This window comes from Apodemus sylvaticus, chromosome 12, assembly GCF_947179515.1.
Source record: "Apodemus sylvaticus chromosome 12, mApoSyl1.1, whole genome shotgun sequence".
Lineage (NCBI taxonomy): Eukaryota > Metazoa > Chordata > Mammalia > Rodentia > Muridae > Apodemus > Apodemus sylvaticus.
In genome coordinates, this window is record NC_067483.1 from 39,597,689 (window position 1) to 39,621,778 (window position 24,090).

The 24,090-nt window shown below is 51.0% G+C and overlaps 1 protein-coding gene across 3 annotated transcripts in view; it reads left to right on the forward strand.

Moving 5' to 3' along the window:
- The window catches only part of Pik3c2b (phosphatidylinositol-4-phosphate 3-kinase catalytic subunit type 2 beta), a 65,787-nt gene that overhangs the window by 31,237 nt on the left and 10,460 nt on the right, over nt 1-24,090 (forward strand). For all 3 annotated transcript variants that reach the window (XM_052201228.1, XM_052201231.1, XM_052201229.1), the window contains exons 6-23: nt 175-286; nt 440-519; nt 1,159-1,222; nt 2,872-3,018; nt 3,770-3,803; nt 5,320-5,515; nt 6,626-6,748; nt 11,089-11,256; nt 11,794-11,905; nt 13,318-13,460; nt 14,602-14,790; nt 16,169-16,262; nt 16,370-16,464; nt 16,884-17,064; nt 17,939-18,046; nt 18,890-18,982; nt 20,336-20,465; nt 21,289-21,425. In XM_052201228.1, the coding sequence (XP_052057188.1) occupies nt 175-286; nt 440-519; nt 1,159-1,222; nt 2,872-3,018; nt 3,770-3,803; nt 5,320-5,515; nt 6,626-6,748; nt 11,089-11,256; nt 11,794-11,905; nt 13,318-13,460; nt 14,602-14,790; nt 16,169-16,262; nt 16,370-16,464; nt 16,884-17,064; nt 17,939-18,046; nt 18,890-18,982; nt 20,336-20,465; nt 21,289-21,425 (2,206 nt within the window). The remainder of the gene's footprint in view (nt 1-174; nt 287-439; nt 520-1,158; nt 1,223-2,871; nt 3,019-3,769; nt 3,804-5,319; nt 5,516-6,625; nt 6,749-11,088; nt 11,257-11,793; nt 11,906-13,317; nt 13,461-14,601; nt 14,791-16,168; nt 16,263-16,369; nt 16,465-16,883; nt 17,065-17,938; nt 18,047-18,889; nt 18,983-20,335; nt 20,466-21,288; nt 21,426-24,090) is intronic.

Sequence of the window (24,090 nt, forward strand, 5' to 3'; positions counted from 1 at the left end):
ACTTTACCACGACATTCCCACGAGTAAAGGATAAGGCTTACAACATAGGCCTTTCCCCCTTTCCCCCCTGCCCTCCCTCCCTTCCCCCTGGTTGTCTCTCCCCAAGCTAAAGTACCCATCCCTCCTCCCACTGAGTCCCTAAGGCACTAATGGTCTTGTCCCCTACCCCACCAGTAAGCACGCCCTGGGAAGCCATGAGTATATCCAGTATTGCCGCAAGTTTGACATCAGCATCCGGCTACAGCTGATGGAGCAGAAGGCTATCCGGAGTGACCTGGCCCGGACGGTACGTGTTGGAAAATGGCTGGTGGTTGTACATACCTTGGCGGGTAGAATGGGCAGAGGGTGACATGGAACATGTTAAGGGAGTGGGGTAGGTGTCCTGGGCTGAGGAGAGAGCATCATCCCTGCCTGACCAGGGCACTGCTCGCTCCCTCAGGTGAATGATGACCAGAGTCCTTCCACCTTGAACTACCTCATCCATCTCCAAGAGAGGCCAGTCAAACAGACCATCAGCAGGTGAGTGCGGGCACCACCTGGGTGTAGTCCACACAGCAACCGTGAGAGGATGGCATAGATATACTACCCAGCTTCTAGCTAGAATGACTACTCATAAATACCCTGTGGTAGGACACTTCTCCTTTCTTTCCTCCACAAAATTCTTTCATTGCTACTTTGTAACTGTAATTTTGCTACTGTTACAAGTCTATTTATTTAATGTACATGAGTATATTGTAGCTGTCTTCAGACACACCAGAAGAGAGCATTGGATCTTACTACAGATGGCTGTGAGCCACCATGTGGTTGCTGGGAATTGAACTCAGGATCTCCGGAAGAGCAGTCAGTGCTCTTAACCACTGAGCCATCTCTCCGGCCCCTGTTAAAAAGTCTTATTGTACGTTTCTGATGTGTGGCCCCATGGGAGGTCGAGATCCACAGCTTGAGAACCACCGCCCCAGTTCCGTTTCCTGTCCTTTTCTAGGTGAGAGGTAGCCATGAGGAAAGGACCCCCTTTCCCATCCTCGTGGGGCATGGAAAGAGTGGGAACTCTTTCACATCAGAGTTTGATCCTCAAACAGAGAGGGAAAGGAGAGCATGGGTCTCGGGGCAGTAAATCTTTAGTGATCTCTCTTGTGATTTTTCTCACCCCATCCCCAGGCAGGCCTTGAGTCTTCTGTTTGACACTTACCACAATGAGGTGGACGCCTTCCTGCTGGCTGACGTGAGTATACACCCTGGGACTGGCCAGAGAGGAGCTACTGGAAGTTCCTTTCTTTCCTGCGATCAGATCAGATGGCGGGTTGTCCGTGACACCTCTTTTCACTCCTCTGGCTCTGGGCAAGCAAAACAACATCTGGCTGTGGGGCAGCTGGCAAGTGTGTAAGAAGGCGCTCTGCCCTTCTGTGAAAAGGCTCTGATTGCTGTCTCTGGAGTAGGACATTTCCAAGCTAAGGGGTGGCCCAGGCTTTATTTATTTTATTTTATTTTATTTTATTTTATTTTTTTGGTCAAACGTGCATGGGAACACTGTCTTAAGATGTTCTGTTGAGCCTGTGACATAGATATCACACCCCCAGCAAAGTGGAAAGTCCCAAGACTAGATCCTTTTCTTCTTGGACTCAATGGAAGTGCAAGCCTTGGAACAATTTACCCAAATACCTTGAGGCTAAAGCAGAGTTCTTTGGAAGTGGTCTTCAAAATTCAAAACCCTTAGCAGGCATGGTGGCACACAACTTTAATCTCAGCACTTGGCAGGCAGAAGCAGGCAGATCTCTCTAGGTTCAAGGTCTACCCAGTGAGTTCCAGGCCAGCCAGAGCTATGTAGTGAGACCCTGTCTCGGAAAAATAGAGGGGCTGGAGAGATGGCTCAGAGGTTAAGAGCACTGACTGCTCTTCTGAAGGTCCTGAGTTCAAATCCCAGAAACCACATGGTGGCTCACAACCATCCATCCGTAATGAGATCTGATGCCCTCTTCTGGGGTGTCTGGAGACAGCTATAGTGTACTTAATATAATAAGTAAATAAATCTTGAGGAAAAAAACAAAGCAAAATAGCAATCCCATCCCCTCAGACCAGTTTTTAATTATAGATTCTTTCCTCTGGTTGGAGGATATGTTTAGTTCACCCTTCATGCACTCCTAGAATCTATTCTGTAGTAACCTCTACAACAACATGGGCACTGATGAGCGTTCGTAGACTGCTTTGTAGTATTCTGTGCTAGTTTGGGGGTTGGGTAGAGATGAGGTGCACAGCCTAAGAATTGCTTTAGCTTCAGGGAGCTTGTGTGCTTAGAGAAACAGAGTGTTCATCTAAAGCTATTAGATACAAGAGGATGACCACAGGGGTTGGGAGGGGAGGCCTTGTGAAGGAGAAGATGTCCTAGTCCCTAATCTGAAATGACACAAGTAGTCACGGTCAGACAGAGGAGGAGATTTCTGATGAGAAAGCACAGGGAACCAAAGTGTGAAGGGTGAGGGTGCAGCGTGTCTGTGGACATGAAGTCTTGGCCTGGACATTCTATGACGAGTTACAAGAAGTCTGGGCGAGCAAGTGAGGGCCTCACTCTGTTTCTCTCATCTTGCTGTTTCCTGCCAATTGATTTCCTAATACTTTAGGCCTGTAAATACTTTCTTCTTCTCACTGGCGGAGACCTGTGTCTACTTGTGTAAGCAGAGATAGACCTCACTGCAGACTGGGAATGAAAGGTTTCTCGGGCTGTGGCCAACAGATTGGGGAGTGTGGATGTGGTCCACTCAAAGCAAATAAAGCGTGCTTCCTGCCATTCCTCCTTAGAGTCATTAGCAACCGCGCAGCCTTGAGGACTGGGCTGGGGGGAGGCAGAGGGCTGAATCACTGTACGACCTCCTACAGGGGGATTTCCCACTGAAGGCTGACAGGGTGGTCCAGTCCGTCAAGGCCATCTGCAATGCTCTAGCTGCTGTGGAGACTCCTGAGATCACGAGCGCTCTCAACCAGCTGCCTCCCTGCCCCTCACGCATGCAGCCGAAAATCCAGAAGGTACGGGGACCCAGGTGTTAGCGTGAGGAAGGGACAGTGGCCTTCTTGGGTAACTGGTCTGTGGATTGCCATGTTACTTGGTGGCCACTTCACTTAGTGGCTAGAATTTGGGGGGCAGAGGCAGCTGACCTCTGTTAAGCCAGGCTGATTTACATAGTGAGTTCCAGGACAGCCTGGGCTACACAGTGAGACCCTGTCCCAAGACAAATAAAAAAAAAAAATAGATGAAAGGTTCTTCTTCGATTCTGTCATTTGTGTGTAAGCAGTTCAGACGCAAGAGCTCCTAGGCAATGGATGCCAAACCTGTCTCTCTCCTTGAGCATAGAGGTTGGGCTAGCTTCAGCCTTGTGGAAATAACCACATGAACCAAGGCCAGAAAGGCTTTGCCTGACAGTTTGCTTATCTTTGAGGGTGCAAAACCAAGGAGGGAAGGGGATCCCTAGAACCAGGGGTTCTGTGGATCCCTGTGCAGTAAGGGCAGGCGAGCTAGCACTACAGATCCTGTATCACCAGCCTTGCCTTGCGGGGCTCTTTCCTCTGGGCGAGCATGACTTTTTAATCTGCTTACTCCATCCACCCTGTGGCTCTGGAACAGACCACCACTCCTCCCTCTCCCTGGGGAATCTCTGCTCCTCACATTTCAGCCCTGCCTGGCCCAGATGAGCACAGCTGTGAAAAGCCCTACCAACCGACAATAAATAAAAATGGACCCGGGGCTCCGTCTGACTCTCAGTCTTCCTTTCCCCAACAGGACCCCAGCGTCTTGACTGTGAGGGAAAACCGAGGTAAGGGTGCTGCACTCACTCCCCCTTTGTCCCACAGAGAGACTGGAAACTGGCAGCTGTCTGTCTGCTCAACCCACATTCTTCTTCCTTCTTGGCCCTGTGGTGTGTGTGTGTGTGTGTGTGTGTGTGTTTCCGTTTGAGGTGTGGACACAGCTGGAGCCCATATTTCTTTCCATAGATCTTTTTCTCATTCTTGCTAATCGGGCTTACGGTGTTACTGGGAGAGAGTGGTGAGCTGGAATAAGAGCATCAGCAAGGATGAGTTTATCTTTGAATCCTCATGGAAAAGCTCACCCTGCTAGGCTGTGATTTTTCTCTTGGCAGCCACAACCCCTTGCATTTCCAATTAAGAATAGGACTTGGGAGATGGGAGGAAGGATCTTTCTCTAGGATTCTTTCTGTAAAATCTTCAAGCAGATCCTCATCCTAAAACCTTTGTCTTGAGTTTTTCTTTTCTTTTTTCCTTTCAAATTTTATTTTTGTATGTACATTGTTGTTTTGTCTGCTTGCAGTCCTATGTGGGGATGTTGGATCTTGGTGGCAGTTGAGAGATTCCATAAAGGTGCTGGGAATTGAACCTGAGTCCTTTGAAAGAACAGCCACTGAGCTAACCCTCCAGCCCCATCACTGGCTTTCTTAAAAATGAATCCATCTTTGGACTTCACAGATGAATAAATTGTCCTCTAAAGCCTTCTAGGAGCTAACAGCATCTCCTCTAGCTCTTTCTCTCTCTCTCTCTCTCTCTCTCTCTCTCTCTCTCTGTGTGTGTGTGTGTGTGTGTGTGTATCTGTGTGTGTGTGTGTGTGTGTGTGTGCATATATGTGTGTTTGTCTCTGTGTATGTCTGTCTGTCTCTGTGTGTGTGTGTCTATGTGTGTGTCTGTAAGCGTATGTGTGTGTATGTGTGTGTCTGTGTCTATCTGTCTGTCTGTGTCTATGTGTCCACATGTCCATGGTACTGGAGATATACAAGCTCACCAAGCACGGTTTTTTGATTTTTCCAAGAAAAGTCTTTGTTTAAAAAAAGATTTGGTGTTATTTTATGTGTATAGGTATTTTGCTTATATATAAGTCGGTGTGGCACATGTGTGCCTGATACCCACAAAAATCAGAAGAGGGGGTTGGACCCCTGCCCCTGGAACTGGAGTTAGAGTTAGTTGTGAACTGCCATGGGGTGGCTTGCTGGGAATCAAACCTGGGTCCTCTGGAAGAGCAGCAAGCACTCTTAACCACTGAGCTGTCTTCCTAGAAAATAACTTTTCTAAAATAACATTGTAGTACTAAATAATGCTAAGTGTCTGCATAAGGCCCACATTTAAAGCTGGGCATCTCTTGATGAACTCAGTGCATGCGCCTGTATTCCTCCCATCTCTCCACACATGGGTAAGCTCTGTCACAGCTATTAGGAATTGGCTGACATTCGGGGATCCCTGTCCCAAGCTGTCCCATACTGCTAGTGTCATGGCAACAGAATGGCCCCTATTGAGTCCTAAGGAGTTTCCTTCCCCGCTTCACAGAGAAGGTGGTAGAAGCCTTGACAGCGGCCATCTTGGACCTGGTGGAGCTGTATTGCAACACGTTCAATGCAGACTTCCAGACCGCGGTGCCTGGGAGCCGAAAGCACGACTTGGTTCAAGAGGCCTGCCACTTCTCTGGGGCCCTGGCCTTCACTGTCTATGGCACTCACCGTATTCCCATCATCTGGGCTACCAGGTGAGTCAGGGCTGGGGTTGGGGAGCCCAGAGGTGGGGTGGGGGTTAGCTCCGCTGCCTGGTGGCTTCTTCCCTTCTAACTGTGGTCCTCAGTCTTAGGATGGTTGTTACCGTATGGCATTCTGGTGCCACAGGGCTAAGGGGATGGATGAACCTAGGACCTGGAGGGAACCTTAGGCTGTATCCACCTCAGAGAGAGAAAGTCCCCCAGGAGATAGATAAGCACCTGTCAGTCCCCAGTCCTGGCCGCCTCAGCCTCTCTGCCCCCTCTAGATCCAAAGCCAGCTGAGGGAGACAAGCGACAGATGGCCAGTTCCCAGATAGAGTGTGGCCCCCGCCAATGGCTGCACTCCCCTGCAGATGTACAAGGAGGGTGGCGGGGAGGGGGTGACCCTTTGTCTGGGGTTCCCTGGCTGAGTGGGTGGAGGGTATTTGGTAGTCCTCAGCTCTTCTTCTGGGTCCCCAGAGTCCTGAGGCCTGGGGGATAGGCATTTGGCCCGGTCCCACCCTTACCGGCCCCTCCCTCCTCCTCCCTTCCCCTTCTTTCTTTGTCTCCCCCTTAATGTATTCCTCTGGGCGATTGGGACTGAACAAAGGAGACAGCCTGGGAAACAGGGGCCTTCTCTGACCTCTTCTGTCAGGCACCTGTCACGAGCCACAGGGACCCCCATGTGTAGGTATTCATGGCGGCATATGTCGTTTCCTCCCCCATCCTCCTTGCCTGCACACACACACACACACACACACACACCAGTGTGTGCCTATGTGCTACACTGGATAGGCCAGAACTGACTATAAGGAAGAGGCTGATAGGAAGGGACAGCCATTCCCATGAAATGACAAAACAAACCAACCAACCAACCAACAAACCAACAAACATCCTGTACTCAGCATGTGCCTAAAACTCAGGGGGGTCTTCTAGGGAATCCCAATCAAGTTGCTGTTCCTAAACACACTTCCTTCAGCTTGGCTTGGTTGTCCTCACCCTGACCCCGTGCTGCATCCTCCAGAGATCAAGAGAAGTCTGCCAGAGGAAATGGGAGTTGGCCTCAGGGTGGCTGAGGCCGGTTTGAAGGGCAAGGTGTCCTGACTTGCTCTGGCTGTTTTGCAGCTATGAAGATTTCTACCTCTCCTGCTCCCTCAGCCATGGAGGCAAGGAACTTTGCAGCCCGCTGCAGACCCGCCGGGCTCACTTCTCCAAGTACCTGTTCCACCTCATCGTCTGGGACCAGCAGTAAGCCTTCTCTAAGCTCCTCTGCTAACCTGCTTCCTTCAAGGATATCCTGGAGCAGTCAGACCTGGGACTCCATAACCTTATCCAGATAGGTCATCCAGCTTCTTGGTCGTTTCCCGACTCTTACCTGGGAACAAACATACCATCTCTACCTTTCAAGTTATTAGGAACATCCAACTGGAAGTACCCATAAAAGTTCTTTATAATCTATAATAGGTCATGTAAATATTACTTACTGATTTTAAAAATATCTTTCTTGCTGGGCGGTGGTGGCGCATGCCTGTAATCCCAGCACTCTGGGAGGCAGAGGCAGGTGGATTTCTGAGTTCGAGGCTAGCCTGGTCTACAGAGTAAGTTCCAGGACAGCCAGAGCTATACAGAGAAACCCTGTCTCGAAAAAAACCAAACCCAAAAAACCAAAAATACCTTTCTTGTTTTCTCTTGCCTCTCTTAAACCATTTAAGTGGTCTTCAGATTTTTTTTTTTTTTTTTGCATTATTTCCTTTCTCTCAACATTCTCTTAGATTCTCTTAGGCAGAGGGGCTAAGATTCAACTTGGAGTGTTTGACTGGCATATAACAAGGCCCTGGGTTTCGGCTCTGGAACAGCATAGAACCAAATCTAGAATCTCAGTGCTCAGGTGGCAGAGCAAGATGGCCGTAATTTTGAGGCCACCCTGGGCTACATACATAGCAAGTTCTAGGCCAATCAGGACATCCCATCTCATTACCTACAAAAAAGGACAGGGGGGGGGGGCAGGAGCTTGGCTTGTCTGTTATGCATAAAGCAGGGATGGTTGTCTAGGAGAGGAAGATGGGCGTGGAGCCAAGGAATAAGGCTGTTTCCACCTCTCTTGGTAATCCCATGCTCTCTCTAGCTTGTCGATGCCTCCGCTTCTCAAACTGAGACTTGAGAACACCTGTTTACCCTTGAGGCACTGACAGGAGACAGGCAGGTTATGAATGCAAACGCCACCAGCACAAGATGGCATCAAGTACTGTTTATTAACAATAATGTGAGCTGGGCAGTGGTGGCGCACGCCTGTAATCCCAGCACTCTGGGAGGCAGAGGCAGGCGGATTTCTGAGTTCGAGTCCAGCCTGGTCTACAGAGTGAGTTCCAGGACAGCCAGGGCTATACAGAGAAACCCTGTCTCAAAAAAACCAAATCCAAAAAACCAAAAAAATAAAAAAATAAAAAAAATATTGTGATTTCAGGAAGGAAAGCTTCAGCCAAACAAGACAGGAGAGAAATGAGGGGTGAGGCGACCGTAAGGGCGGTATTGCAGGTTTGTCCCCACCTGTGCTGGACTTTATTTACCCTTCTGACAGTCAGAAAGCTCCTTGCTTGCCGTGCCCCACCCCCACCAGCTTCACTTCCGCAGGCCACGTGTCCGAGTCCTCCTTTGTAAAGCAGCCACGCCAACTTAAGTCTGTGGAATGCAGATGACTGAGGCAGAAGACAGTCCCCAGGGAGGTTGAGGGTCCTCGGATAAGTAGTTGAAGTGTCGGTTTTGGTTTTATAGAGGGACTAGAGGGAAGACATAACCTGCTCTTCATACTTAGGTCATTTTTTTTTTATTATATGTAAGTATACTGTAGCTGTCTTCAGACACACCAGAAGACGGCGTCAGATCTCATTATGGATGGTTGTGAGCCACCATGTGGTTGCTGGGATTTGAACTCAGGACCTCCAGAAGAACAGTCGGCACTCTTATCCATTGAGCCATCTCACCAGCCCCTTAGGTCATTCTTAAAGCAGTAACAAGGACAACTGTCGCTAACAAACACTAGGAGAACTCCCCGGCCCCCTGTAGACAAGGTAGTGACATTAAATGGCCCCTGAGAAGCCGAGCGTGGTCTATAATACCAGCATTCAGGAAGATGGGGCGGAGCAGCTGTGAATCTGAGGGCAGGTTGGACTCTGTAGTGAGGCCTGGGTTCAGTGTAATACTGCCAAAGTCAAGAGTCTCCATTGAGACTCTCCGTCCTCACTAACCACTGGATCTGCTTCCTGGCAGAGTTTGAGGTATGGAGCAGCCCAGCCTCCCACGTGGGTGTCCTTCCATGCTAGGTTTGAATTCTCTACCTTGTTACACAGGGCTGGGCCCTGTGGGAGGTGGTTCTCTGTGTAGTCTTGGATGTCCTAGAACTCACTATGTACACCAGGCTGGCCTTGAACTCACAAGAGATCCACCACACGGCCTCTTTGCCCTTCTTAATGAAGGCCAAAGCATGTGGTGAAAGGCAGGACATGCTGAAGTTCTGGACTCAGCTTCGAGCCAGCCATCCTCAGTCGATGGTACTGGAGACAGCCAGCCTGGAATGGAGGCAGTTCTAGGTGTGCTCTACAAGATCTGAAAGAGTCATTAGGACACTAAGAAAACAGCTTGCTCGGTGGTAGAGTGTTTGCTTAGATTCATCAGTAGCACAAAGATGAAACAAACCAACAAATAGGAAAGTCCTTGGATGAGCTTGGTGGGCCACACCTGTAATCCAGCACTTAAAAGGCTAAAGCAAGAGGATTGCTATGAGTTCAAGACCAGCCTAAGCTAAATAATGAGATAAGAAGAGAGAGAGAGAGAAAGACAGAGGGACGGAGACAGACTGAGAAAGGGAAAGAGAGCAAACTCGGCCCACCCCACAGTCTCCTGCTTCATAAGCAAATGTACTCTCCTTCACAGTCCTCAGCTTAGCATCTGAGTTCTGACCTTCTCAGTTCCTGTTTCTCTGTTCCGGTGACTGGCAGTGACTAATGCCCAGAGGGTATTTGTGTGAAAATGCTATCTATCTTTGTCACACCAGCCAGGTCCAGTAGAATAACTAATATCACACAGCAGAAAGAACCCAAACTGTAGGCCGTTCTTCTCCTGGTGAGCGTGCCAAGGGCCAGGCTGCCGGTTCAGTTGCCTCAGGTTGTGAGTGGCTAAGCAGGAGCCCCACACATCCCCTGAAGGAGGTGGCTCCAGGGCGGTGATGCTGGAGAAGGGCTCACAGAGAGCAGAATTTCTTAGGTCAGAAGACTCAGCTCTGCCGGAGGAGTAGTGACCAGGCCAAGGCAAAGGGTTAGGAAGGTCATTTTGGAATCCCAGATATACTGAGACCTGAGGAAGGGGAGACTTCACTTGCTTCTCTGTGTTATGGATTCAGTCAGACAGTTTGCCCCTCCCCCTTCCTTCCTTCCTTCCTTCCTTCCTTTCTTCCTTCCTTCCTTCCTTCCTTCCTTCCTTCCTTCCTTCCTTCCTTCCTTCCTTCCTTCCTTCTTTCCCAAGATAGGGTCTCATACTCATGCAGACTTATGTTGACCCTGAAATTCCAGCAGTCCTCCTGCCTCAGCCTCCTAAGAGCTGGGATGGTGGCCATACCACGAGTCAGCTCCTCTTCCTTGTTGGATGACCAGACCGACTCCTCTCCCTGGCTGTGGGGTCAGCTGCTTCTCCCTCCCACTGTAGTAGGATTTGGGATCAGCTTGCTCTCAAAATAGGCCCAGCCAGGCATGCTCTGTCACCTCCAGCCAAACCCAGCCTGGCATATCCCCTGGTTGCTGGAGGGGCCCTAATTATAGCCGTGGGGCCCTCAGGGTAGAAGCAGCTGGGCAGAGCAGGACTGTGCCAGTCTGCGGCTGCTGAGTGCCTTCTGTGAGTGGAGACTAACCCCAGGAGTGAGGGGCAGTGAAGAGGGAAGCTGCCTGATCTGTGACCTCTGACCTTGGTGGGGGGCAGCCCTGCCTCTGTGCCCTTTGGGTGTAGAAGCAGCTGGGCCTTGGGCCTGCCAGGAGGGTGTGGCAGCGTGGACTTTGGCTCTGGGACAGCTTCCCAGAAAGGTAACAGGGTGGGTCCTGGCTCTCTTTTCCCTAGCCCCTCAGCTCTCTCCACTTCTCCACACCCAAATAAATCCCTGAACTCAGAGGGTGTGGCTGGGTGTAGTCCAGTCAGCCCTTGGAGAGCATCTGGCCTTGAGCGCTCTTTGCTTATGCGTGCCTTTTGCCTTTCTCACTCTTAGGGAACTCTGAAAAGTTCCTTCTCTTTCTTCCTATGACTCTGAGCCTGTTTGGGGGCAGAGTCTGTCCCTGGGGCTGGGAGAGGGAACACAGACAGATGAGTAGGTTGTTGGGGGGCGAGCAAGCTGTGTGCACTGAGGGCAGAGAACCCGGTGCTTCTTCCTAGAGGCTCTTGAGACCTGTCCTGGTACCTCAGGAGGCATACCAGGGGACATGTGTGACCCCCAAGTGGAAGGCTGATCCTCTGCTTGTATTGACACCAGACCCTCTCCCTCCCTTCTCCCTCCCTCCCCGCCCCCAGAATCCCAGAGGGCTGCTGACTTTGGTTCCCTTGTTTCGTAGGATCTGCTTTCCGGTGCAGGTGAACAGGCTGCCTCGGGAGACTCTGCTGTGTGCCACGCTCTACGCCCTGCCCGTTCCCCCTCCTGGGGGTTCCTCTGACGCTAATAAGCAGAAGCGGGTGCCTGAAGCTCTGGGTTGGGTCACTACCCCTCTCTTCAACTTCAGGCAGTACGTGAACTCCGCAGGAGCAGCTTCTGGCCTCAGAAGGGAACAAGGGGGGTGGAGATAAAGCCTGGGTGTTTTACTGGGTACCTCCTCCAAGAAGAGTTGGCCATACGGAGCTCACTGTGACGCCCAGGGGCCCCATCCCAGTAGAGAAGTCAATGCCCTAGAACTGGTGACCTGGGCTATTGATGTAACCTGGTAGATGGGGGAGGGGGCACGGGAAAGCACTGTCCCTGTAACAAGTCATCTGGTCCTGTCATCAGAAGGACTTCCGGGGTCATCTACCCAGGCCTCTCTGCCTCATGGAGACATCCCTGCCAGTGGGTCATCCTAGTCAGGGAGTGGTGAGCTCAGAGAGGCTTTCTGCAATGGGAGCCTTCCTAGAGCTTGAAGTGAGACCTGTGGCCTTCGGGGATAATCCAAGGGACAGGAGTGGGGAAGAAGCTTCATCTAGGAAAGGTTTGGGGGGTAAGAGAGTCAGAGAGAAACCCACAGCGTAGGCACCCGTTGTTGTCTCATCTTACCCTCCTTCTGCCTTAGAGTCTTGACCTGTGGCCGGAAGCTTCTGGGCTTGTGGCCAGCAACACAGGAAAACTCCAGTGCCCGTTGGAGTGCACCTAATTTCCACCAGCCAGACAGTGTCATCCTGCAGGTGAGACCCAGCCTATGTCTCTCACTCACCTATTACACGGCACCAAGGTCAGCTCCAAGGCTCCCGTTGAGCTCTGGCTAGGAACGCTGGGCATGGGATGAGGCCCGACCGAGCATCTCAGTGCATGGGGGCGCATGAGGGAAGGGCATCCAGTTTCACAGACAGCATTCCCTGAAGATGGGGTCTGAGACCTTCTCCACTCATGGCTCCCCTCGTGTTGAGACCTCATACTTCTAGGCCAGATCCAGTTGGGTGCTTCTCTTGGGGCCCGAGGGGAAGCGTTCCCACTGGTCACTCAAGGGACCTGTCCTCCTTGGAGGGAGGGTGGGAGAGAGCTGGCTCCATCCTGGTTCCGATTCCCCCTTCTCAAGTCCATGAGATGCTGTGGTGTGGAGCAGGGGTTGGCAAAACCAACAGATAATGAAGAAGAAAGATCCAGAATGCAACTCCATTAGCAGGCACTTTTGCCTTTCACTGTGCCCGCCCGGTATGTGGCCGGTGTGTTTTGCACTTGCTGAGTGAGCGAGTGAGCAGAACCCCTTGGAGAACCAAACTTTTCAGCGCTGATGCCCATTTTAGGAGGACGGAGGACGTATATTTTGGTGGCCCAGAGCAGATGATTACAGGCCCTAGAGTTAATAGAGCCTTCACTCAAGGTGTGCTCCCAGAGCCCAGCAGGCTACAGTGCCTCCAGGACCACACTAGGAGGTCCCCAGCTCAGCCTGGGTACTGTCAGTGGCTTGCCCAATCAATAGCTAGTCAGCGTTTTGATGTGGGGCTTATCCTGTCTTCCATTAGCATCTCATCGCAGCCTTTCCCTCCCTTCTCCATTCTTCCCAATTCTTCCATTATTTATTTTCGATTTGTTTTGTTTTTTGAGACAGGGTTTCTCTGTGTAACAGCCCTGGCTGTCTTGGAACTTGCTTTGTAGTCCATATAAGCCTCAAATTCTTGGAGATCTGCCTGCCTTTCCCTCCCAAGTGCTAGGATTAAAGACTTTAACCCAGCCCCTAAGCCCCAACCCCTGTTTCCTCTTCTTGAGGGGAAGGTTTGGATGAAACGGGGCCTCTCTATGATTGCTGGCTGGCCTGGAACTTACTGTGTAGATTAGGCTGACCTCACACTTGCAGCAATGCTCCTGCCTCAGCCTTTCTGAGTGCTAGGATTACTGGCGTGACCCACCACCCTAGGCTTCTTGTGGTTTCCTTTCAGTTCTGGCTGAAAGTTACAGCTGGGACTTCCGGGGATCACCACGGGCATCGGGGTTATTTTTCCAAGCTCCTCAGGGAAGGGGAGGCTGGAGGCAGGAGCCAGCCTGTGAGAGAGCAGCCAGGGGACCAGAAGCGGCTGCCTCCACTGACTCTGCCTCCTTCCTCTCCTTGCTGCTTCTGCTTCTCTGATCCCATCCCAAGATTGACTTCCCCACCTCGGCCTTTGACATCAAGTTCACCAGCCCCCCTGGAGACAAGTTCAGCCCCCGCTATGAGTTTGGCAGTCTCCGGGAGGAGGACCAGCGCAAACTTAAAGACATTACACAGAAGGAGTCCCTCTACTGGTGAGGCCCAGGACACCTCCATATGGAGCGCAGGCTACCCTCTGTCTGTCCCTGTTTGCCTGACCTCTTACCTCCCAGCATCTAGGCCGTGCCATTGTGCTTGAGGGCTGGAAGTAGTCACTGAGTCATTGCTACCACTTGGCAATGGCGGCAGCCCCCAGACCTTTCTGTAGTTGACACTAGGGAAAGCGGATAGATAGGGCAGGGCAGGAAATAGGATCCGAGAATGTCCGGTGCCCCACTAGTGAGTGACCTGTCACTACCCCAGATACACCGGCTGGTTCTGGTGGGGCAGCTGGTGTTGTCCTCTCCTCCCTGCCCCCTCCTCTCCTCCTGCCCAACCCTTCCTCCACACCAAAGGCCTTTTGCATTTTTCTGGCCTTGTCACATTCCAAAAAGGATCAGGTGTCTTGGCAAGCTGGCAGCTCTCAGGCGTAAAGGAGTCCAAGCTGATCTCATCCTTGGAGCTGCTGTGCCCACCAGGACTGGAGAGGGAGGGGTGACTGAGGAGAGTTAGGGCTTTCAATCATCCTAGACACCTCTCTGGGTCCTGCAGAGCCCTGTGCACATGCTGGGTCGGGGAACAAGGGAGGCAGACCTCCCTGCCCCCAGCCCACTCCTCACCCCTCATCTCATTAGCCCTCAGTGCCAGTCTTCCATTAGACACCTGATCTCAGGCGGGGCCCAATTAGCTATAGACCCTCTATAATGGGAAGAGAAATCCCAAGAGGCCTCACAGCTGACCAAACCCTGACAGGTGTTGCCCACTGCCCTCTAGTGGCTCTACTCAGAAGTAGTACCCTCAGGACATATTCCCCCCAACCCCCAATCTGGTATTATTGGCCTATGGTTTCATCCTCAGTCTGAGACCTGTCCCTAAGATTGGGTCATAGGTGAGATTTGGACCCTGTTCTCCAAACTTGGAATCACCTGTGATCATCTAAAAATACCCAAATGCTTAGTTTCTGTAGACATTCTGCCTCAACTGGCACTGGTGTGGGACCTAGTGACCAGGAGTCACCAAACTCCTTCCGTGATAATGTGTGGTGATGTTGGGAAGCCACTGAATGGTAGCTGTGTGCCGCAGTTCCCTTGGGTTGGCAGTTCTGTGCGCTCCCGCTCACCCTGCCGCTCTCCATAGGCTCTCTGATGCCGACAAGAAGCAGCTGTGGGAGAAGCGCTATTACTGCCACACTGAGGTGAGCTCGCTCCCCTTGGTGCTCGCCAGTGCACCCAGCTGGGAGTGGGCCTGCCTGCCGGACATCTATGCTCTCCTGCAACAGTGGACTCACATGAACCACCAGGATGCCCTGGGACTTCTGCATGCCACGTGAGTTGAGCTCCTACTTGTCCCGACTCCAGCACCGCCATCACTGACAGGCCAGCTCAGGGAAAGCAGAGCCACAGAGGGGAGCCCTCAGAGGTTTTCTACTCTTCCTTTTTCCTTTGTCTCGTTTCCTCCCTAATCTCATAAAACCATCCTGTGATTATGCGCATGTGCAAATCTCCCAGAGTCCACCACTGGCTTTTTATGTGCACAGTCCAGAGGTTCTCGAGTGCTTGACTATCCACTCGTTACATAGCTTCAACTGTTGTAAATACTTCGGCAGAAACTTTTTGTTAAACAATTTTGACTGGGTGGTGGTGGTGGATCAAGCCTTTAATCCCAGCACTCAGAAGGTAGAGGCAGGTGGATCCCTGTGAGTCTGAGGCCAGCCTGGCCTACAGAGCAAGTTTCAGGACAGCCAGGACTACACAGAAAAGCCCTATCTTGAAACAAAACAAAACAAAAACAAGCAAACAAACAAAAAACTCAGATAGACATTTCTGGTTTTGAGGCAGAGTCTCAATGTGTAGCCCTACCTGGCCTGGAACTCCACTTATAGATGAGGTTGGCCTTGAATTCATAGAGCTGCCTGACTCTGTAACCTGAGTGCTGGGACTAAAGATTTGTGCTCCAGTAGCAAGCATGCACATTATTAATAGAACTCAGGGTTCTTTTTCCTTCCTTCCTTCCTTCCTTCCTTCCTTCCTTCCTTCCTTCCTTCCTTCCTTCCTTCCTTCTTTCCTTCCTTCTTTCTTTCTTCTGAGGCAAAATTTACATATAAAAAATACCCACATTCATCCAAAGACTTAACAAATGCTCTCTCTTATAGAGCCCAAATCTTTATCCCCCTTCCTTCTTCTCCTGAAGAGTTCTTAGGGTCACAGGGCTCCGACTCTGAGAGTCCTCAGCTATCTTTTCTAGATTGTACCCAGGCTTTCTGGTCTATTTCTTGCCATCTCAGTAATTAAATTGTACCTGCCAATGAGACTTTTTGAGGCTACATCCTCACTAATCCCCAAAAAACCTCATTTCCCAGGCTGTCGATTGGCTTATATAAAACCCCACAGTTCTCAGCTGCTTGCCTGGCAGGCTTTGAATTATAGAATGTTACCCAGAAAACATGCTTCACCCACTCAAGGGCTCCTTGAATTTCTAACCCAGTGCTGCGAGTTAAGGAAGAGCTTTGGGGGTGGAGTGGAACACTTTGTTTTCTTTTCTTTAAAGTGTTCAAGGAATGAGAAAGGTCCTGAGAGAACATTACCCTGTTCCTCTCTGCCTAAGGGAAACTCTGTCCATGGGGAAGGGCCATCCCTCAGAACTGCCCCCCCCAAGAGATGCAAATCTTGGGGGGGTAATGACATTTCCTGCTCTGTGCCTCTAGTTTCCCAGACCAGGAGGTGCGACGGATGGCTGTGCAGTGGATCGGCTCCCTCTCAGACGCGGAGCTGTTGGACTACCTGCCCCAGTTAGTACAGGTGCGAGGCCGTGCAACTCCGGGCTACATCAGATCTCAGAAGCCAAGATCCCGGGGACACCGGTCAGGGCGGTTAATAAAGCCTCCTGTTGGCTTTCTTCTGAACAGGCCCTGAAGTATGAGTGCTACCTGGATAGCCCCTTGGTGCGCTTTCTCCTGAAGCGAGCCATCTCTGACCTGCGAGTGACCCACTACTTCTTCTGGTAAATTCACCACGGCAAGAAAGAAAGGAGGCAGACAGATCCTTAGGCCAAGGCTCTCTTTCCTATGACAGGCCAGAGCGAGTAGCTAAGAGACTAGGCTCCAGGATGTTGCTGATCTACCCTGAGGCCTTGGTCTAGTATCTTTCCTCAGGGCAGGTCTTAGTTCACCTCCATATAACTCTGGGAGTTTCCTCAATATCCAACTTCCTTACCCGCCCATGGCTAAGTATAAAGGTAAGGTGAGCTGTAGAGGGGTTTCAGCTCAAAGACAGGGTAGATAGTCAAACTATAACCCCCCCAAGCATGGGGGGGGGGGGCTTTCCCAATCAAGGCAGGACCTGACCCTTTCTTCCCTAGCTCAGTGCCAAAGCTAGTGAGTAGCCTGACACCTTCCCCCCCCCCTCTCTTGCCCCTTGCAGGTTACTGAAGGATAGCCTCAAGGACTCTCAGTTCAGCATCCGCTACCAATACCTGCTAGCAGCCCTGCTGTGCTGCTGTGGCAAGGCACTGAGGGAGGAATTTAACCGCCAGTGCTGGCTTGTCAACACCCTGGCCAAACTGGCCCAGCAGGTCCGAGAGGCCGCGCCATCTGCACGCCAGGTGAGTGGGCAAGGCTGGCTCTCCCGTCTGTTTCTGAGACTTGTGTAACCAGGAGTTGACTTCTCACAGAAGATGACTGTCTCCTCTTTGGAAACTGGAAAGAGGTGGCTGTGACCTACAGGCCTAAGCAGATTGTCCCCAAACTGGCCATAGCTCATGAATGTGTTTTGTTTGGCTTGTAAAAAATATTAGAGTTTTGACTTAGCTGTTTGCCTTGTATGCTGTCTATTGCATAGGTACGTTCAGCAGGTGAGGGCTAGGATTCAGTCACTTCTCTGTGGGGACCTGTAGCTCAGGGCTGAGACGGGTGACAGAAAGGGACATTGTGCCACACCAGCAGTTCTTCTGATTTCTGATGCTTAAAACTTGAGAGCTGCCAGGTGGTGGCGGTTGTGGCAGCACACGCCTCTAACCCCAGCACTCTGGGGCAGGCAGATTTCTGAGTTCGAGGCCAGCCTGGTCTACAGAGTGAGTTCTAGGACAGCCAGGGGTATGCAGAGAAACCCTGTCTTGCAAAAACTAAATCCAAAAAAAAAAAAAAAAAAAAACTTGAGAGCTTTCTGTATGTAAGCCTGGATTGTTAGCTTTTCTAAGCAAATCCCAGGTAGGATTTTTACCCCTTGGGATTTTCCTGCTCTCCATCCTATGCCTGCTTCTTATGTTCTCCTCGAAGTCTTGCCTCTGTCGCAGCTCAGGTGTACTTCTTGTGCACTGAGCAAGCCTGGGGCCCAAGTAGGTGACCATCCTTCCCAAGAGTTTCCCGGAAGTTGCCCCTGTTATTCGGGCACAGGACTGGGAACCTTCCTCTGGGAGACACTTGGCTCTGCGCAGAGCCTCTGGGCCTCTCCCTCATCCCCGCTTTCCCATTCTGAAGGGCATCCTTCGCGTGGGCTTGGAGGAGGTGAAGCAGTTCTTTGCCCTCAATGGTTCCTGCCGTCTGCCGCTTAGTCCCAGTCTGCTGGTGAAGGGCATCGTGCCCAGGGTGAGTCACTGCTAGATGTACAACTTGAAAGACTGGGGCACACTTAGGGGGGAGGATGAGGGCTTCCTCACCCTGTCTTAGGGGAGGAGGGGCAAACAACTGACCTTTCCCCAGCTTGACTGTGTGTGGGCTTGGCTTGACAACTGTAACTGTGTGCAGGGCAGAGGCTGGGTCTCCCTGACAGCACTAAGGATGAAACTGGGGAAGGTGGGGGGATGGAAGGGGGCGGATGGAAGGTGGGGGGAATAGAAGGGGGGGGGAATGGATGGAAGTGGGGATGGAAGGTAGGGGATGGAAGGGGGCAGATGGAAGGTGGGGGGGATAGAAGGCGGGGGGGTGGTGGTGGTGGAAGGGGGGATGGAAGGGGGAGGGGTGGAAAGGGGATAGAAGGTGGAGGGCATGGAAGGTGGGGGGGGATAGAAGGCAGGGGGGGGAATGGAAGGTAGGGGGGATGGCAGCTCTTGGCCACAGGCCTCTACTCGCTATCCGGGTTTTACATTCCATCCTCACAACTCTGAGTCAGTTAGTTGGTTGTATTATGAATGTGTGGGACATGAGATTTACCAGAAGACACAAACTAGTAAGTTGTGTACTGAGTAATGGGGAGGGGTGGGCAATCAGATGGTAGAGCCACCAGTTCCAACAACCTAAGCCAAGATGCGGGAATTGAGGAAAGGGATGTAGACTTGGAGTTGCTGGGAAATCTGGAAGATGCAGTGAACACGTCCTAGGTGGACCAGCAACAGGAAGGTTGACAGCATCCTGGCTCAGCCTGAAGAGGCCATTTCCCTTCCTGGCTGTGGGCCGTGCTGACACTCGCCACTTGCCCTCTCTACCGTACAGGACTGCTCCTACTTCAACTCCAACGCAGTCCCCCTCAAGCTCGCCTTCCAAAATGTGGATCCACTGGGCGAGAACATCAGAGTCATCTTCAAGGTGAGAGTGCTTTACTCAGCAGGTTTGGCGGCACATGCCTCAAATCTCAGCACTTAAGAGGCTGAGGCAGAGGGATTGCCATGAGGCAAGCCTGGGCTATGTACTGACTTTCGGGCCAAGCTGGGCTAGATAATGAGACACTGTTGCAAAAAAAAAGAAGCAAAACCAATACTTTACTCATGCCTGGTGGGAATAAAAACAGGGAGAGAAGATCATACTCTAGACTAGCAGGAAAGGCCTGGACCCTTCCTATCCCTCTCCTCCCTCCTCCTCCCTCCCCCTCCTCTTCCTCCTCCTCTTCCCTCCTCCTCCTCCCTCTTCCTCCCTCCCCCTCCTCCTCTTCCTCCTCCTCCTCTTCTTCCTCTTCCTCTTCCTTGTCTCCCTCTTCCTTCTCTTCCTCCTCCTCTTCCTCCTCCTCTTCCTCTTTCTCTTCCTTCTCTTCCTCCTCTTTGTCTCCTTCCTCCTCTTCTTCCTCTTCTTCCTCCTCCTCCATCCCCCCTCCATCCCATCCCCCTTGCTGGGGTCTAAGCTCAGGGTTTTAAGCTTGCTAGGCTGCAGCTCTGCTCTGGGCCACATCTGCAGTCCACTCATGCTACCATTTTAATACTGGAAAGACTAGCAGGTAACAGGGGATTTTGATGAATTCTGCATGGCCCCAGCACTATTGGGAGAAATAGAGGCAGTCGATAGCTCAGAATATGGAAGCACTTTCTGGGAGGTGGGACTACTCCCACAATGCCATGGGTAAGGTGATGATCATATTCTAGTGGAGGAGGCTGGGTGCTGGAGGATTTATATGAGGTACTGGTTAGACTAGCCGAACCTCACCTTCTCCCTTCTGACTGGCTCCTCCATGTGGTGCAAAAGAAGCAAATGATAGGGCCAGAGTATATGCTGCAGGGGGGCAGGCAGCACAGAGTATATGCTGCAGGGGGGCAGGCAGCACAGAGTATATGCTGGGGGGGGGGGGGGCGTTTTTAAAAGGCCTGGGGAACCAGACATGAGGATTCTATACCTGTGATCTAGCACTCACAGGCCGAGGCAGGAAGATGGCTGGTCATGACCAGCCTGATCTGCACAGAGAGAACTTGTCTCAGACAAGCAGGGTTAGTGATCAGAGGAGTTTCTTGCAGAAAAGGAACCATAATGGGGATGCAGGAATGTTGAGGGGGGGGGCACAGCAAGGGACAAACAGCAGGGACCAGTGTCTCCTCTCCTGCTCCTTAACCTTCAGCGGGCTGGTCAACAGGTGCAAGGCTGGAGAACCGCAGCTTCTCCCTGCTGTGCTGTGGGGTTTGGAAGGCTGCAGGAAGGCGGGGAAGTGGCTTCTAATCGCTCTTCTCCCTTCTCCAGTGTGGGGATGACCTTCGCCAGGACATGCTCACCCTGCAGATGATTCGCATCATGAGCAAGATCTGGGTGCAGGAGGGGCTGGATATGCGCATGGTCATTTTCCGATGCTTCTCCACTGGACGAGGAAAAGGTCAGCGGGGAGTCCGGGCAGGGCATCCCTCCCCTGGCTGCCTTCTGCCTGTTTCCCAACAGAACAATGGAGAATAGAAGGGCAGGGTTATTCCATGAGAAGATGTGGGGTGACTTGAAAAAGGAAAGTAAGGGAGAGACTGTTTGTTGCAAAACAAAACAGAGTCGGAGGCATAGCAACCTCTGTGGACTTTGGATCTTGATCAGACAAACCAACTCTAGTTTTGAGATGGCTATAAGAATTTTGAAAATCGGCTGGCTTCAAGGGCTGCTATCCATTTTTTTCCTCAGATATGACACATACTGGTTATTGTGTACTTGTTGATTACACTTAAACGTATTTATGCACGAGATGGCACGTCTAAAACACCAGCTCTCAGCTGAGGTGCAGCCTGGGCTACAGAGTGAGGCCCTGTCTTGCTTTGTGGTCCTCCAGCTAGAGCAGCAAGAGACAGGAAGCTAGCTAGGTAATGGAGGTGATATGAGATTAGCTAAGTGTTGGTGGTTATTGAAGCTGGTGGTGGTTACATGAGCATTGATTTTTTTTAAAAAATGAAAACAAAACCACCTTCATTTTGTTTCTATATATATTTAAGAGTTCTACAGTAAAATTTGAAAAGAGGGGGGAAAAAAAAGACACATTGTGAACTGTGGATGCATGGAGCCGGTCTAGACTATGTGATGTGGGCGTTGCATTCTGCCCATCATCCCTTATGTGTGTATCATAGCAGACTTTGTCCGAAAGCCCTAGAACTTAGCTCATGGGAAGCATCTAGCCCAGCTGTAGTTGGCTTCTTCTTCCTTCTGACCCCTCTGTCTCTCAGGGATGGTAGAGATGATACCCAATGCCGAGACACTGCGCAAGATCCAGGTGGAGCATGGGGTGACCGGCTCCTTCAAGGACCGCCCCCTGGCCGACTGGCTGCAGAAGCACAACCCCGGGGAGGATGAATATGAAAAGGTAGGATGGCCGCCTCAGAGGCTGTGTGCTTGGCTGTGGCGCATGGCCCTGCTCCCACCCAAGCTGCATGTACACGGATGAGGCTGAGGATGAGGCAGGCTCAGCTCCGATGCTGCTGTGTAGGCGGGTCAGATGGCTAGTGTCAATTAACACTATTCTTTGATATTGGTCAGATGAACTTTGCTTGGGTTTTACCAGTGGATGGGGGCAGCTTTTGAGAGCTTGACTACATCCGTCCTAACGATGGATCCAGGCCAATTGCCCTCAAACTCTCAGGGGGCTTTAGTGATGCTGTGGAGAATTCAAGATGGCAGCAAGAGGCTTTGGCTGTCATTTTAATCTAGCCCCTTGCTCCAAGCGGTGGAGCCCCTGTGCAAGGCCGTAACTAGAAGAATATGGCGGCTGCTGGTGAGACTAACAGGAGAGCAAAGAGGCCTGCCTGACCTGGCCTGGCCTGGCCTGGCCTGGCTACAGGAAGAATGTGAGCCTCCAGGGATGGTAGGGCCTGCGTGGCTGCTGTGATCCATGGTCAGTCCACGGCTGCGTGATTCTAGTCTTTGGGTTAATGAAGTTTGGAGTAAGAGTGGAAAGGGACGGGGAAAGGGAAATAAAAATACCAGATGCTGGGCAGTGGTGGCACACGTCTTTAATCTCAGCACTTGGGAGGCAGAGGCAGGCGGATTTCTGAGGCGGCCAGCCTGGTCTACAGAGTGAGTTCCAGGACAGCCAGGGCTACACAGAGAAACCCTGCCTCGAAAAACCAAAATAAAATAAAATAATAAAATAAAATTACCAGAATGTGGCACACACTTTTAATCCTAGCACTTGGGAGGCAGAGGCACATGAATCTCTGTGAGTTTCAAGCCAGCCTAGGCTACATAGACAGACTCCATCTCAAAAACAAGTACATGCCAAATGTTAATTTCTATAAGGCTCACTTCAAAGGAATACAAATGTTAATTCATCTCTTTTTATTGATACCTTTTATTCCTGAAGGAAGATGTGCAGGCAGCCAAATTATAAACAGAATCTGACTGATAAGCCTGGAATCACGTGGTCTTAAATGGTCCTGATAAACTTTAACCCCAGGGCTGGAGAGATGGCTTAGTGGTTAAGAGCACTGGCTGCTTCTGCAGAGGACCTGAGTTCAATTCCCAGGATCCACATGGCTGCATACAATTGTCTGTGACTCTACTCCAGGGGATCCGATACCTTCATACAGATAGATGTTCAGGCAAAACATCATTGCATAGGAAAGAAACATAAACAAGTTTCAAAACAAAACAAAAAACGTTTTAATCCATAGCCAGTGTGTGCTCTCCGACTAACACACTCTTGACCAAACCGCCCTCTTTTGGGACTTCTGTCCGAGTTCTGCCCTGATGACCCCAAAGCCCTTCTTGTAGCCCTTCCCCCACAAAGCTTAAACCTCTATAGCCCTGGTTTCCTGGCTTCCTTCTCTGCATCTCTGCTGTGATCCAACCCAGCGGTGGCAAAGCTGAGCTTCCTGTCTCTCCTAGTCTCCTGCCTCCAGGGACCTGCTCTCTGTGTTTCCTCTGTAAATGTAGGACACCAAAACCAAAGCCACTAGTTTCCTCATAGTTCCTCCGCCCCTTTTGGGGACTTGTCAAGTCCAGGGCCACTCAGGTCACACTTGCTCTAGGTTCTTCAGAGGCTCCCACCAGGGAACTCCAGCATCTGCACTGTGGCCTTCGTCATACAGCCTGGCCCACCCCAGTCTCATGCCCTGCTCGCCCAGGCTCAAGGGCAGAGGATACGGGCACATGTTTAGACAATAGTACCCGTTGCCTAGAAAGCTATTTCCTTTTTCTCAGCCTTAAAGACTGCTCCATCTGTATTGTACCACTCAGCATACCTTTGGAGAACACTACTACTGAGTCCTCGCTCCCTCCCTCAGACCCATATGCTATTTATGCTAACGTGCTTTCCAGGTGCCAGATGCTCCCACATCGAACACGGTGCACCGTGTTAGGTGTTAGAATCGTAATTATTCCATGCCAGTGTACTTACAAGTTGTAACAAATGTGGAAGTGGCTCCAACAAGCAGCCGCATACCTGGAAGCTGAGTTTGTTAATTTTTCCCCATTTTTTTGGTTTTTTGAGATAGGATCTTGCTCTGTAGACTAGCTCTAGCGGGCCTCAAACTCATGCTTCTCCTGTCTTAGCTTCCTGAATGCTGGGATTACAGGAGTGAGACCTGGTGCTAGTAGTTTCTTATGGTAATGTCCAGAAGAAGAGAACTTGACTATATTCAGTATACAACACCCACATTTTATCAGGGAGACAAACCCTTAAGGGAGGAGGACCCTATATAACTTGAGGTTCATACTTGCCCTGCTCAGGGAGGAGGGAAGAAGAGCATGACTGGTGGCCATTAGAACAGCATTTTGTGATCTTCCAGAGGCCTTATCTATTAAGAATGCCTCTGCGGGCAGGTTAACAGAGATGGTAAAGTCAGAGCTGGGATTGGCTAGGCTATGCTCCTAGTCAAGTGGTTTCCTTTCATTCATATATATATATATATATATATATATATATATATATTTCTCTAAGAGATGATCTTTCCCTTATAGAAGCTAAATTCTATGATGTCTGGCTTTTGGAGATAGAGTCTTGCTATGTAGCCCTGGCTGGCCTGGAACTC